Source organism: Monopterus albus, unplaced genomic scaffold, assembly GCF_001952655.1.
Source record: "Monopterus albus unplaced genomic scaffold, M_albus_1.0 scaffold197.1, whole genome shotgun sequence".
Taxonomy (NCBI): Eukaryota; Metazoa; Chordata; class Actinopteri; order Synbranchiformes; family Synbranchidae; genus Monopterus; species Monopterus albus.
The window spans coordinates 177,555-190,878 of record NW_018128077.1 but is presented as its reverse complement, the minus strand read 5'-3'; the positions used below and the strand labels follow the sequence as shown (position 1 = coordinate 190,878).

At 39.0% G+C, this 13,324-nt stretch overlaps 1 protein-coding gene across 1 annotated transcript; it reads left to right on the top strand.

The window, feature by feature from the left end:
• The first annotated feature begins 5,862 nt into the window (after positions 1 to 5,862).
• Positions 5,863 to 13,160, top strand: LOC109970403 (interleukin-17 receptor D). Its single transcript, XM_020617937.1, has 11 exons — positions 5,863 to 5,928; positions 6,642 to 6,800; positions 7,213 to 7,331; positions 8,728 to 8,851; positions 9,061 to 9,099; positions 9,207 to 9,352; positions 9,479 to 9,553; positions 10,084 to 10,150; positions 11,413 to 11,556; positions 11,720 to 11,892; positions 12,115 to 13,160. Exons 4-11 carry the CDS (start codon positions 8,734 to 8,736, stop codon positions 12,664 to 12,666), a joined length of 1,314 nt encoding a protein of 437 aa, XP_020473593.1. The 5' UTR covers positions 5,863 to 5,928; positions 6,642 to 6,800; positions 7,213 to 7,331; positions 8,728 to 8,733; the 3' UTR covers positions 12,667 to 13,160.
• Positions 13,161 to 13,324: the final 164 nt, after the last annotated feature.

The window sequence follows — 13,324 nt, the reverse complement described above, 5'->3', positions numbered from 1 at the left end:
CATATAGAAGCATAGGGAGAGAGAGGAGAGGGGAGGAGAGGGGAGTAGAGGGGAGAGAAACTCAGAGCATCATGGGGCCCCCAGCAGCCTAGGCCTATAGCAGCATAACTAAGGGAGGGCTCAGGGTCACCTGATCCAGCCCTAACTATAAGCTTTATCAAAAAGGAACGTCTTAAGTCTAATCTTAAAGGTAGAGAGGGTGTCCGCCTCCCGAACTGAGACTGGGAGTTGGTTCCATAGGAGAGGAGCTTGATAGCTAAAGGCTCTGCCTCCCATTCTGCTTCTGTGGATTCTAGGAACCACAAGTAAACTTGCACTCTGAGAGCGAAGTGCTCTGTTAGGATGATAAGGCTCTACGAGGTCTTTAAGATATGATGGAGCCTTGTCATTAAGGGCTTTGTATGTTAGGAGAAGGATTTTGAATTCTATTCTGAATTTTACAGGGAGCCAGTGGAGAGAAGCTAATATGGGAGAGATATGATCTCTCTTGCTAGTTCCTGTCAGTACTCTGGCTGCAGCATTTTGGATTAACTGGAGGCTTTTTAGGGAATTATTGGGACATCCTGATAGTAAAGAGTTACAGTAGTCCAGCCTGGAAGTAACAAATGCATGGACCAGTTTTTCAGCATCACTTTGAGACAGGATGCTCCTGATTTTTGCAATATTGCGCAGGTGAAAGAAGGCAGATCTAGAGACTTGGATTTTGTGTGATTTAAAGGACATATTCTGATCAAAGATGACTCCAAGGTTCCTCGCAGTAGTACTGGAGGCAAGAGCTATGTCATCTAAAGTAACTATATGGTTAGACAGCAGATTTCTAAGGTTTTCAGGCCCAAGCACAATAACTTCAGTTTTGTCAGAGTTTAGAAGTAAGAAGTTGCAGGTCATCCAGGCCTTTATGTCTTTAAGACATGCTTGAAGTTTGACCAGCTGACCTGATTCATTTGGCTTCATAGATAAATATAACTGAGTATCATCTGCCTAGCAATGGAAATTTATGTTGTGCTTCCTGATAATATTGCCTAAAGGGAGCATGTATAAAGTGAAGAGAATTGGACCTAACACAGAGCCCCATGGAACGCCGTGACTAACTTCAGTTTGTGTAGAACATTCGTCATTAACATGAACAAATTGAAATCTTTCTGATAAATAAGATTTGAACCAACTTAGCGCAGTTCCTTTATTCCCAATAACGTGTTCAAGTCTCTGCAGTAAGATGCTGTGATCATCAGGGTCACCTGATCCAGCCCTAACTATAAGCTTTATCAAAAAGGAACGTCTTAAGTATGCTTTATAATTTGTAATCAAGCATGATTTACAACAGACTGTGGCTGAACCCATCTTTTTTGGCACGTTCTGATATAAATTACAGAAATCTGAGAAGAAAACAGTTTCTATGTGAAATGTGATATGTTGTACACCATAGCACACATTAGATGTTGTTGTAATCTTTGCACTTTTCATATGAATTACTTGAAATGTGACTGCAACATATTAAAATAAACAAGAAGGCAGAGGCATTCTTGGCCCGGTCATAGGGCAGTGGTTGCTGTCAACCTGGAGTTTCTGGTTAATTTACCGGGCACCTTAAATCACAAGCCATTTAAATAGGTCATTTTTAATAATGGGCTATTTTAATTTGGGTTGTAATTCTAATGATATTTTACTTAGTTTTAGGAATATGTGCGTTTAGTTGTTACTATGGTTATATTTACAGTCTTATGCAAAAGTTTAGGCACCCAATTGATAAATAACAGATTTTGGTGATTTTTTATTTGAACAGATGTTAACACAGTTTTTCTTGGAAATGGAAAAAATGCACAATATTTTCTGCAAACAGTGATGCATAGTTACTTCTTATGCCATAAATTGAACAAAAATAAAAAATAAAAACATTATTATGGCATGGTGCAAAAGTTTGGGCACCCTACACAATCAGTACTTAGTAACACCTCCTCTGGCAGATATCACAGCTTGCAAACGCTTTTCATAGCCAGCTAAAAGTCTTTCAATTCTTGTACTTGGGATCTTCTCCCATTCTTCCTTGCAAAAGGCTTCTAGTTCTGTAATATTCTTTGGTCGTCTTGCATGCACAGCTCTTTTAAGATCTACCCACAAATTTTCAATGATGTTTAAATCAGGGGACTGTGATGGCCATTCCAAAACCTTCAGCCTGCGTCTCTTGAGGTATTCCATAGTGGATTTCGAGGTATGTTTAGGATCATTGTCCTGTTGTAGAAGCCATCCTCTTTTCAGCTTCAGCTTTTTTACAGATGGTGTGATGTTTGCTTCCAGAATTTGCTGGTATTTAGTGGAATCCATTCTTCCCTCCACCCGTGCAATGTTTCCTGTGCCACTGGCTGCAACACAACCCCAGAGCATGATAGATCCACCCCCATGCTTAATAGTTGGCAAGGTGTTCTTTTCATGAAATGCTGCTCCTTTTTTTCTCCAAACATGCCTTTGCTGATTGTGTCCAAAGAGTTCTATTTTAACTTCATCAGTCCACAGCACTTGTTTCCAAAACGCATCGGGCTTCTGTAGATGTCCTGTTGCATACTTCAGACGTTGGATTTTATGATGGGGACGCAGATAAGGTTTTCTTCTGCTGACTCTTCCATGAAGGCCTTGTCTGTGCAAGCATCGCTGCACAGTGGAACGGTGCACCACCACTCCTGAGTCTGCTAAATCTTCCTGCAGGTTTTTTGCAGTCAAATGGGGGTTTTGATTTGTCTTTCTGACCAGCATACGAGCAGTTCTGTCCGAGAGTTTTCTTGGTCTTCCAGATCTCATCTTGACCTCCACAGTTCCCCTGATCTGCCATCTCTTAATTACATTTCTTACTGTGGAAACTGCAAGCTGACAACGCTTTGCTATCTTCTTGTAGCCTTCTCCTGCATTGTGGGCATCAATAACTTTCATTTTCAGGGTCTTACACAGCTGCTTAGAGGAACCCATGGTTGCTGGGTGTCCACAAGTGTGTGCACAAGGTTTGAAGAGTCAAAGTATTTGTACAGCTTTGAAATTGGCATTTACCAATGACAGCTGTTGCTGTGCATCAGATCTAACGAGCTGATTAAGGTCTGATACCTTGTGAGAGACTTTGAGACTCTGGAACTCTTAGGGTGCCCAAACTTTTGCACCATGCCATAATCATGTTTTTATTTTTTATTTTTGTTCAATTTATGGCATAAGAAGTAACTATGCATCACTGTTTGCAGAAAATATTGTGCATTTTTTCCATTTCCAAGAGAAACTGTGTTAACATCTGTTCAAATAAAAAATCACCAAAATCTGTTATTTATCAAGGGGTGCCTAAACTTTTGCATAAGACTGTATTCCTGATCCTGGAGAAACACCTTTTCATTTTGCCTGCACTACTGTTGTACGTACAAAAAAATGACAATACAGTTTGATTGATTTGATAATCTTATGTCTTAAAGCCTCAAATTTTGATAAATGGAAAATCTTCCTTTTGTTGAAGAGGCCACCTTTGAGTGATATTTGATCAAGTCACAAGTGAAAAATCACTTTATATCCTTTGAATCAGGCACCAATTCTCAGCAAGTTTAAGTTCAAGAATTATATTTATAGTTTCATCTTTTTTGAAAATTCCTGAACTTCAAAAAATTTATATTCATGCCTTTGTGGAAAGGAAATATTATGTGCAAAGCTTCTTGTACTTGAATACTGAATCACCCAGTTCTGCAGAATTTTTGCAGCATATTTATCCCATTACAGATTAATAAAAATGTCATTTTCTTGTATCTACAATTGCTGAAAACACTATAAATCAAGACAAAATGTGGTACAGATTCTGTCCTGGTCTGATTTCATTTAGTGTGAGATATCAGAAAGAGCAGGCAGTGAGCAAATGGCACTGTCACATGTTTGAGCCTCAGTGTGCTGTTTTCAGCTCTATTTGTTCAAAACCGGTATGTGTCAAAAGAAGAATGTAAGGCTGTCAGTGTGAGCTTAACTCTGACATTAGTGTGTGTTAACTGGCACACACTGTCATTATGAAGGCACGGCAACCTCTCCCTGTATCAAGTTTCTGTTATCGCTTTTATACATATAAACCATTTCAAGGTGTTGTTTGTGGTTCTTTTGTGTGTGTGTCATTTTCAGGGTTTCAAATTCCAACAGTAGGATCTTAGAGCGCCAACAGTGTACACACACATGTGCCTAAATTCACTCAGGCTGAACCAAATGCCTTTTCAGTCCTGTGCCCTGTTTGTGTATTGCTAGGTCACCCGCATTGTGGTCATGCCATGCATGCTAACCATGTCGCTTATGTTGACTCACCAGCTTACATGCAAGCAAGTTTCTAGGTTACAAAGACCTTTTAACAGCCACCTAAGCCAACAGTGTAAATACTATTGTGTGAGCAAAATACACACATGCACTCTGTCTCACTCATTCCTGAGGTGAACTCTGCATGTCTTTCCACCTGTTGGTTTTATTATGGTCTTGAAACCTGCCGGGCAAGTCGGCACTATATACATGCGTGTGTACCTCCTCGCTGGTTATGTTTATTCAGTTACAGCAGTCTGACTCACGCATTGTGATGTTGCTAAGTCCATTACTAATGGTTGTTTGATGCCTTAAATATGTGGTTCAGGTTACTTATTGTTAACGTGGGGGCATATATTGTTATATCAATATGGTTTATGATTCACATACTGTAAACTCTCTCAAACACGGCTGTCAGTGCTGACAGAGAATCACAGACCTTTTTTGGTCCACATAGCTCATTATATTGCAAGTGCCTTTTGAGAAGTTTCTTCTTCTTCTTCTTTTTTTAAACACATGAATACTTAAAATATGATGCACATTCTCTCATATACTATATGGCTATTAAAAAGTGAGTGTAGCCACTTGTGTTTATATATTGTGTTTGAAATTAGATTTTTTTTTACATTTGTTTTTTAATGTGTAATTTTTAAGATTATGATTGCATCATACTAGTAAGTGTGTAACTGCAGGAGGACGGTTTGTGAATGTACGTCATCACTGATCTAAAGTTCTTTACAGCACAGAATGAGAAGCCAAACAAAGCATTAACAGAAGCTTCAAGTGAAATACAGGTGCTGGTTGAAGGTTTCAGTATGATTCATTGTTTTTTCAGTACTATGATTTACAGTATGTGTGTTTGAAGTATTACTACCCAAGCAGGTAGGACCAGACTGTAGTATCCACAGGTTTGCCAACTCCCATGGTTTTGTTTCTCATGAATATGGTGTCTCATCCACAAATATGAAAAGAGCTCAGATCAGGGTGCAAAGTTTCCCACTCTCTCTCATAGATGCAATATTAATTTTATTATTCTATGTGTAGCTGTTGCCACCTGACTCTGAGAGACTCATGATACTTCTGCAAAGTGTAGCAACACTATGTGTTGGTACAGCTAATGTTGCTCACTATTTCCTCTTGACTGGAACCGGTCTTTTTTCATTGTTGTAATAAATTTACTTTTACAGTTGTGCATTTCTCCCTCCTCCTTTCTCCTGGTCGCTGAAAAGGAAATGTACAGTCTTAGACTTATTCATTCATGAATCTAATGTGATGTTTAAGTTTAGGTTAAAAATTCAGTCTGTTGGGGTAATCTGTATGACTGTGTGCCTGCTTTTGAGCTGTATCTCCAATACAGTAACCCATTTTTAATTGTCTTTCCTTTGATCCATTTTCATGCATTTGTAGATTATTTGACCTTTACTTATCTGTGTTGTTCATCTGATATGAAACAGACACACTTTACAAACAGCATCTTATATGCTAAGGAAAAAATGGCAGTTGAAAGTGCTACAGGAACATTTGAATTCATTATTACTTTTCCCCTGCAGGGAGAACCTGGATGTGAATACTGCAGAATAACCAGGGCTGATGTCAAGACAGCTCTGGGCTTTAACTCAATTGATGCGTTTGGAAGTAAGTCTGATTCAGACTGACTCACTGCATGTCTGCAAATGTCTGCATCTGCGTGACTGTAGACTAATTATACAGATAAACTAATCTATTTGCTCAAACATAATTTTGGGCTTTCATTCTACGCAGCCTCTGTCTTGCATGTCTCATAATGAACACATGTTCCATTGTTTACACTTCATATTAGGCTTTGAACGTAGGTTAGCCAAAAGAACAAATAAAGGTATAACACTGAGGTCATTAAAAAAACAACTGCCTGTCTTATTATATCTAACAAAGGCATTGTAATTCTATTTTTTTTTTGGTCTTTCTCAGCCTTTAGTGTGAAACTAATTTTGGTGATCCTCTGAGTTCACATCTCAGTTAAGAATTTCTGCAGTACTGTATTTTATTTAGCCTAATGAACAAATACTTGGAAAACTAATAATACAATAGCAATAAATAATAAAACATCTACAGTTTGTGTTTGTTGCTAATTAACAAATATTAGGGTACTAACACACCAAATAACAATGGTGAATTTAGTCAATGTTATCTGTTGCACATCAGCATGTTTACACTGTGACTGTGGGCTTGTTAGCATGCTAACATTACCAAGACCGTTAGCATGGCCATACACTCATCTCATTTAAACACCCTGTTTCCACATACTGTATGTAGGTTACTGAATGCTGACTTGCACCGAAAATGTCTAACACTTCATTATTTCTTCTCAGGCTGTATTCCATGGCCATGTTTTGAGTTGTTAGGAAAAGAAGATCCTAGAATCTGTCAGCACTACGTCCATGCACCAAATGATGTGAAGGTTCAGTTTGTACAGGAGCCAAACCCCAAATCCGACACCATTGTTGTCTCCTGGAGGCCCAGTTATTATGGTATGTCTCAGTTTCTGAGTTTATAGCCATTCTCACTATGCAGTTGTTATAAGAACCCATAGCATGTCTATAATCACTAAGTGATTCGGTAAGTTTGTAGCCAGTTTTGAAACTCATTTATCACGTCAGACAGGAGTTACAGAGTCACTTCTTATATTGGGGTTTGACAGACTGAAGGTTAACAAGAGTTATACAGTATGAGAATGGTAAAAAAATTATTCTTTGCATTATGAAAATGCTTCAAAGTATGACAGACAGCCCAGTTGATTATTATATCCAGTATGACTGAGGCTTTCATGTTAAAAGTTTACCAACCATGCACTGCACTGTATTTGACTTTGGAGGACACACTCTTTTAGATGCAACTCGTATGATCCATGACACTAATTTCACTCTGCCCCATTTGTTGCAGGAATCGCCTTCCTGAGAGGCTTTCAGGTGTCCCTTCAGGCTCTGGGGGGCTCCTCTGTTGCCTGTCAGCTCTTTCTCTTCCATCGTAACGTCTCCCTCCCAGCCTCATATGCTGAAAGGGTAGGAAGAGCCCCTGCTTGCTTCATACTTGGCTTTTTTCAGTCTGGTATGCTGTTTTTGACAAAGCGAAATGTTGTTACCAAGTTCTCACAGTTTTTACTCAGGAGATTGTTTACAGCTGAGCTTCAATAAATAGCACATCAATGCTTTTCATATTAATTAATTTTATAATTTGACATTTTTAATCAGAAAGTGGATCCTAAATTTTTCCCACTCCTGTTTTACCAAAGACCTTCTCTTGGAAAAGACACCCCTGTGGCTACTTTCTAAGAATGTTTTTGTTTCTAGGAGTACTTAAAAATTATGACCAGGTGATTGCAACATGATTGATGATGGTAATGATCCCAATCATCCATCTTCAAAACTGAGAATATGTCACTAAAAGACACAGCTGTAAATATTGAAAATCATCCAAAACCTGTAAAGGTTACAAGAGACGTCATGTCAAGGAATGTAGCCTTTTGTTACGAGCCTGTCCTGAAGGACTGTATGCATCACGTTGTGCGGGCACTTAAGCAAAACATATCAAAAGCTGCATGTTTTATATTAGCACAGGTAGGAATCCAAGTTCCACTAACTGGTGGTGGGGGTGGGGGCTACACAGGAATTCAAATCACATTAACATGAAATCCAGTGGAAAAGATCACAGGACGTGGCTTGTGAAAAGATTTTGTGTGTTTACTTCTGTGTTGTAATCGAGTCCCTAAACCTGGAGTCTGAGTCAAGACTGAGTCACCAAAGAAGAGTCTGAGCTGGGTCTCTGTTACCTGAGTCTGAGTCACCAGAAACCTACATTAAACACAAGTGGCAACAGCTCTCACCATTTTTAAAGGAGTTTACTGTGCTTGATACAATAGCCAAAAAAATATTATTGTAAGCACAAACACACACACTCACACTTAGAAGTGAGCAGTGCATTTTTTTGATAGGTGGAGTGTACGCTTCAGTGGAGGTGTGCAGGATAGAGAATGGTGTGGGCGAACAGGTTTTTATATCCTATGCCAAAATCATATGGCTTATTAGAAATGAGAAAAAAAAGAAGATAAAAGTCAAAGTCCTTGTCTCCATCTTCTGAGTCTGAATGCAGTCAATGCTCGAGTCAAGTCACATGTCCTGAAAATCAGGGGTTCACTGGTTCACTTTCCACCATCCTGTGTGAAAATGGTTCCCAAAAGCTTATTCAGAGGTTTTGGGAACGTGTTGATAAAATGACATCCAATCTTTTTTTTTTTAAATATACAGCTTGTATAATATATAACTACAATTTTTTATGTGAAAGATGTTCTCCTCAATCATTAATAACTCATATATAAAAAAGTCTTATTTCACCAATCAGACAAATCTGTGCAGGGTGTTTAAAGAAAGCCAAACTTATGATTGCCCCTGTGTTCTACAGGTGTACATGTCGGACCCTTTCCCCGGCCTCTCCCTTGATTCCCAGTATGCAGTTACTGTCATGGCTCTGCCGGTGCCTGAGGAGTGGAAGAAGTTCTACCAGAGCAAAATCTTCTCCACACGTTGTAAGACCCCTTTAAGCTATAAAACACACACAAAGGGTAACCTTTAAAATCAAAACCCTTACTTCTGCTGGCTTATTTACAGTGACAATGACATCTCATGCTCTGTCATCAGGAAGCTTGACTGTTCTCCAAACTTCATATTTCTCTCAGTCAGACTATCATCAAAACAATAGTGAATTTATTGTAACATGTCCGTTATGGTTTTGCAGCATGTGCTGAAAAGAACGGTCTTGAGCAGTGCAGAAAAGGTGAGAAAATGTGTTTTCTCAATTTCTAATAGTTCCCAAACAAACTCAAGTGTGACATAACAATTCCATCTTGTGACAAAATGTTTCTTTCTATGATGTGTTTGTAGACTGGTACCCGAAATATGTTTCAGTCATGCAGGAAGTGGGCGCCATCACTGTGACCTTTAACCTGGCTCCTCCAAACCTGGACATTAGGAGCTACTTCTCACTCTGTTACGCAAACGGAAAGAAGAAGTACATAGACATAACACCTGTGAGTGGTTTCATCTTCTGCAGCTTTATATTTATTTTGTTGCTTGCTTCTGTTGTTCATATTACAGAAATGTTGATAATTGCTTGGACTTAATAATTGTATTAATTATTGATTTAATTTCCTTAGAATTTCTCCAAAAACAAAACTCACCACAGTTATCAGCTGAATGACCTTCAAGAAGGAACTAATTACACTTGCCAGGTAAAATAAAAGTGATTATAACTAATCTATACATGATATTGATTATGAATTATAAAGGCTACTATGACTGCTTTTCACCAAAATACATTGTTTCATGAATAAAAACCTCAGATGGTTTTGTGTTTAATGTAAAATGAACAATGAATACAGAGTAAAATGCCTGTTTCCAAAAAAGTGGTATGCTAAGATGTTTGTTTTTATCTTTTCATTTTGTTTACCCTGAAAACATTTTTTGTTGTTAACTCAAGGTTAAATTGCTAGATTTTTATTGAGCTAATGGGTCAAATCAGCAAGTGAAGTTTGCTCAGAGTTCAAGGTGAAGGTTTCAGCTGTCCTGAGTTTGGAATGAAAGTTGAAAGGTACACTGAAGCTGTTCTGGTGGCACATGGTGGCCCAGCACTTTAGTGACCGACTTTATGTTGGTTTGTCCTTTAATCTGTCACCAGACTGCAGGTTTAAGTTTATTTTGTCCAACTACAGTTTTGATGGTAATTAAAAAATTTTCATACCTAACATGTCTTGTGTCACAGATTGCAGCTAACGAAGTAGATGCAGTGAGAAGAACATTCAATGTTCAGGTCATGCACATTCAGAAAGGTAAGTGAGATGGTTTTGTGGCTGCTTATTCACACAATCACAGTGTATCATAGTTGTTATTCAAAACGTCTACTTTGTTTTTGTGGTGGCAATGTGGGGATATAAAAACATAATTGTGTTAGACACAGACCCAATACTTCAAAATGTTGGGAAATATTTTTATTTGCTTTCCGGTTTAGTGTTAGATGAGAACATCTTTGTCACTCTGTCTAAATGTTAATTATAGAGCCAGAAGGGGATTAACTTAGCATAAAGACCAAGCTATGCTATCTCTCTTCAGCATTCATAAATATACCTACCAGTGCATCTAAAGCTCAGTAGTAATCATGCTGTATCTTATGTTTCAGTCCATACACAAAATGAAAAATAAAAATGGCAGTTTGTAGTTTTGCGGGATCCTATTTGCTGTTACTCTTTCTTTGGAAACAGTGGCTGTGATCAGTTATCCGTTTGCTGGTTTTACCGGTGATGGCGGGCATATTTGAACCAAGCAGCAACCTTTTTTTTTGTTATTTTTGTTATTTTTGTTATTTTTTTTTAAGTCTTTTTTATTTAACAACAATGCAAATTAATACAAAATATATTCAGTACAAATTGTTGCAACAGATGTATAACAGCAGGCATTAAGAGGAACCAAGCAGCAACCTCCTAGGCTGAGAAATGAAGCCAATGCAGAAGTGTCAAATCCTACAGTTCCTCAAAGAGGCTGGCTTCAAAAGGGAGCCAATCTCCATACACTTCAGTGTTAAATTGTCCAACTTTACAGCAGAAATAAACTCATTTAAAGCCTGGTACAAAAAATAGTTTTGGTCTCTATAGCAATTTTTTTCTTCTATGACAATTGTATCGAGGCAAAAAGTTAAGCATTAATTAAGGGCCTGGCTGCTTTGAGTGACGGGCGGTAGGGCCCTGCCACTGGTGGCGCCTCAGCTCCACTCACGCTTCACCTCTTTGCCCATTTTGGGATCAGCTGTAGCAGGTGAAGTGAAGCACTACCAATATGGCAGTGGACAGACTTGAGCTCTAAAACAGCTCTTGCGAAAACCAATAGTTGGCATCTAGGTGGGTTTGTCCAGCTTTTATAAACAGTTAGTGATGTGAACTTCAGAGAGAGCCAGACTAGCTGCTTCCTTCTGCTTCCAGATGGAATGTAAGCTAAGCTAATGTACTCTCAGCTCTTCTTCTCATCTAATTCTCAGCAGCATTGCAAATAATATGCCAAAACAATATCCCAGTTGTTCACAGCTTCCCCTCTTCAACAGGTATCTTGCCGCTCTCTGTCATTCCCTCCATGACTCTGATGCTTCCTCTGTGCCTAGCTGTGGTAACCTTACTTGTGGTCTTCCTGGTTGTTGTCACCAGGAGGAGGCCCAAGCTACAGATGAAGGAACCTGACATAAAACCAGGTGCAAAGTCAAACCAAATAGGCTATGTCTAACGTAATAAATCATGATATTTGTTATTTATTTTAAACCATTGGACAAAAAACATTTCTTGTCTCTTCAGCATGTCTTTTCATTAACCACACGTGCGAAATACAACCAGATTTCTTTGTTGTCGTCTTTGCAGATATTTCCAGTTATCATCAAGTGGACAAGCCTCAGGAGGAAGTGGTATCATTGCTCAGAAACAGGCGGACCCCTCCTCGACTTTTGATTTGCTACAGCAGTTATGATGGCCCCGCTCATGTCAAAGCTGTCATGCAGTTAGGAGCTTTCATACAGCGGCACATGGCCACTCAGGTAGTGGCCATAATATTGTATGGTTCTAATACAGATGTTCTGATTATAAAGGGCAGTTTTGGTCTTGTAAGAGCCACATCTTGAAAAATTTATCAGATAGGCAGAAACAAACAGAAATATACAGTTTTGCCAAGGTGCTGATGGCTAGATCATTGCCTTTGTTCCTTTCTTGTAGTTTATCCCTGTCATAAAAAAAAAAACTATCCGCTTGTTTCTTCCCAGGTGTGCCTGGACCTGTGGGATTCTCTGAGCGTGGCTGAGGAGGGAAGTATGGCCTGGCACTACCGGCAGATGCGAGAGAGCGACTTCGTTTTGGTGATCTGCTCTAGGGGACTCAGTCATGGACCTGAGCCTTCAAAGCCAGAGGGTGATGACACAAATGAGGAGGCAGACGCACTCCTGGACTTTGGGTTCAATGCCTTCAGTGCTAATGCAGCCATCCAACTTATTGGTGAGGAGGTGGGCCGAGCCAAAGCCAGGGGTCAGGACCTGTCCAAATACATGGCAGCTATTTTTGAGTACTCTGAGGAAACGGACATCCCCACAGTGCTGAGGCTGGTATCTCACTACATGCTGACAAGTGACCTACCGCTGCTCTTCTCCCACCTCCATGGAGTGGCTCTGCACAGGCCAGGGGGTTACCTGAAAATAAACCACATTTCAGAGGAAGGTTTTACCAAAGTACCAGCTGGAGCAGCTCTGCAGTGTGCTATCTATGAAGCTGGGTTGTCAATGAGGGCAAAAAGGCGCCACTCTGTGGAGGGAGGGGACTAAGCACTAAAAAAGCTTCCTAATATTGGAAAGACATTGGCCTGAATACAGACATTCATGATGATTCATGATGATGACAAATGTGCTGGCTCTATATGTGGCCACACAGGAGAGTGTTTGGCAGCCCTGAGTGCACATCTGGAGGGTGACTAGTATGTCTACAATTCCTACAGCTACAGTACATCATCTAATCACTTCTGCCTAAACTGAGCTGTAGTTGCAGAAACCATGCACTTCAACTTCTAAAATGTGTTAATATGCTACATACAGTGTGTTCAGGAAGGATTTGTACAAAGAGCATCCAGTAAAATGTGCAACGTTTACTAAGGTCTTATTTGGAATACATTCTTTGTTCATTTTTTTGCTATGTAATTGACATTTGAAATAAGGACACAACACAAACTATTAATCTCATACATAAGTTATTAAAGTTATGATGTTATGTTTACCTTAAAGCATTTATTGAACATTGTATGTATGCATGCTGACAGTCAAACTTATAGTTTTTTTTTATACATGTGCATATTTATGCTCATGCTCATTAAATACCACGTATTTATGAAATTTATATATAGTTGTTTCTGTTGAGTGAATCTAATTTGCAAGATATTTTGCTGAAAGATCTATCTGTATCTAAAATTAATAAAATTTTTAAATATGA

What these genes read in the sequence shown, in the direction of transcription:
- LOC109970403 (XM_020617937.1), top strand. Translation starts at nt 8,734, where the DNA reads ATGTCGGACCCTTTCCCCGGCCTCTCCCTTGATTCCCAGTATGCAGTT. An exon ending in TCTTGAGCAGTGCAGAAAAG is followed by an intron (nt 9,100 to 9,206) that starts GTGAGAAAATGT and finishes ATGTGTTTGTAG; the next exon opens with ACTGGTACCCGAAATATGTT. An exon ending in GGTCATGCACATTCAGAAAG is followed by an intron (nt 10,151 to 11,412) that starts GTAAGTGAGATG and finishes CCTCTTCAACAG; the next exon opens with GTATCTTGCCGCTCTCTGTC.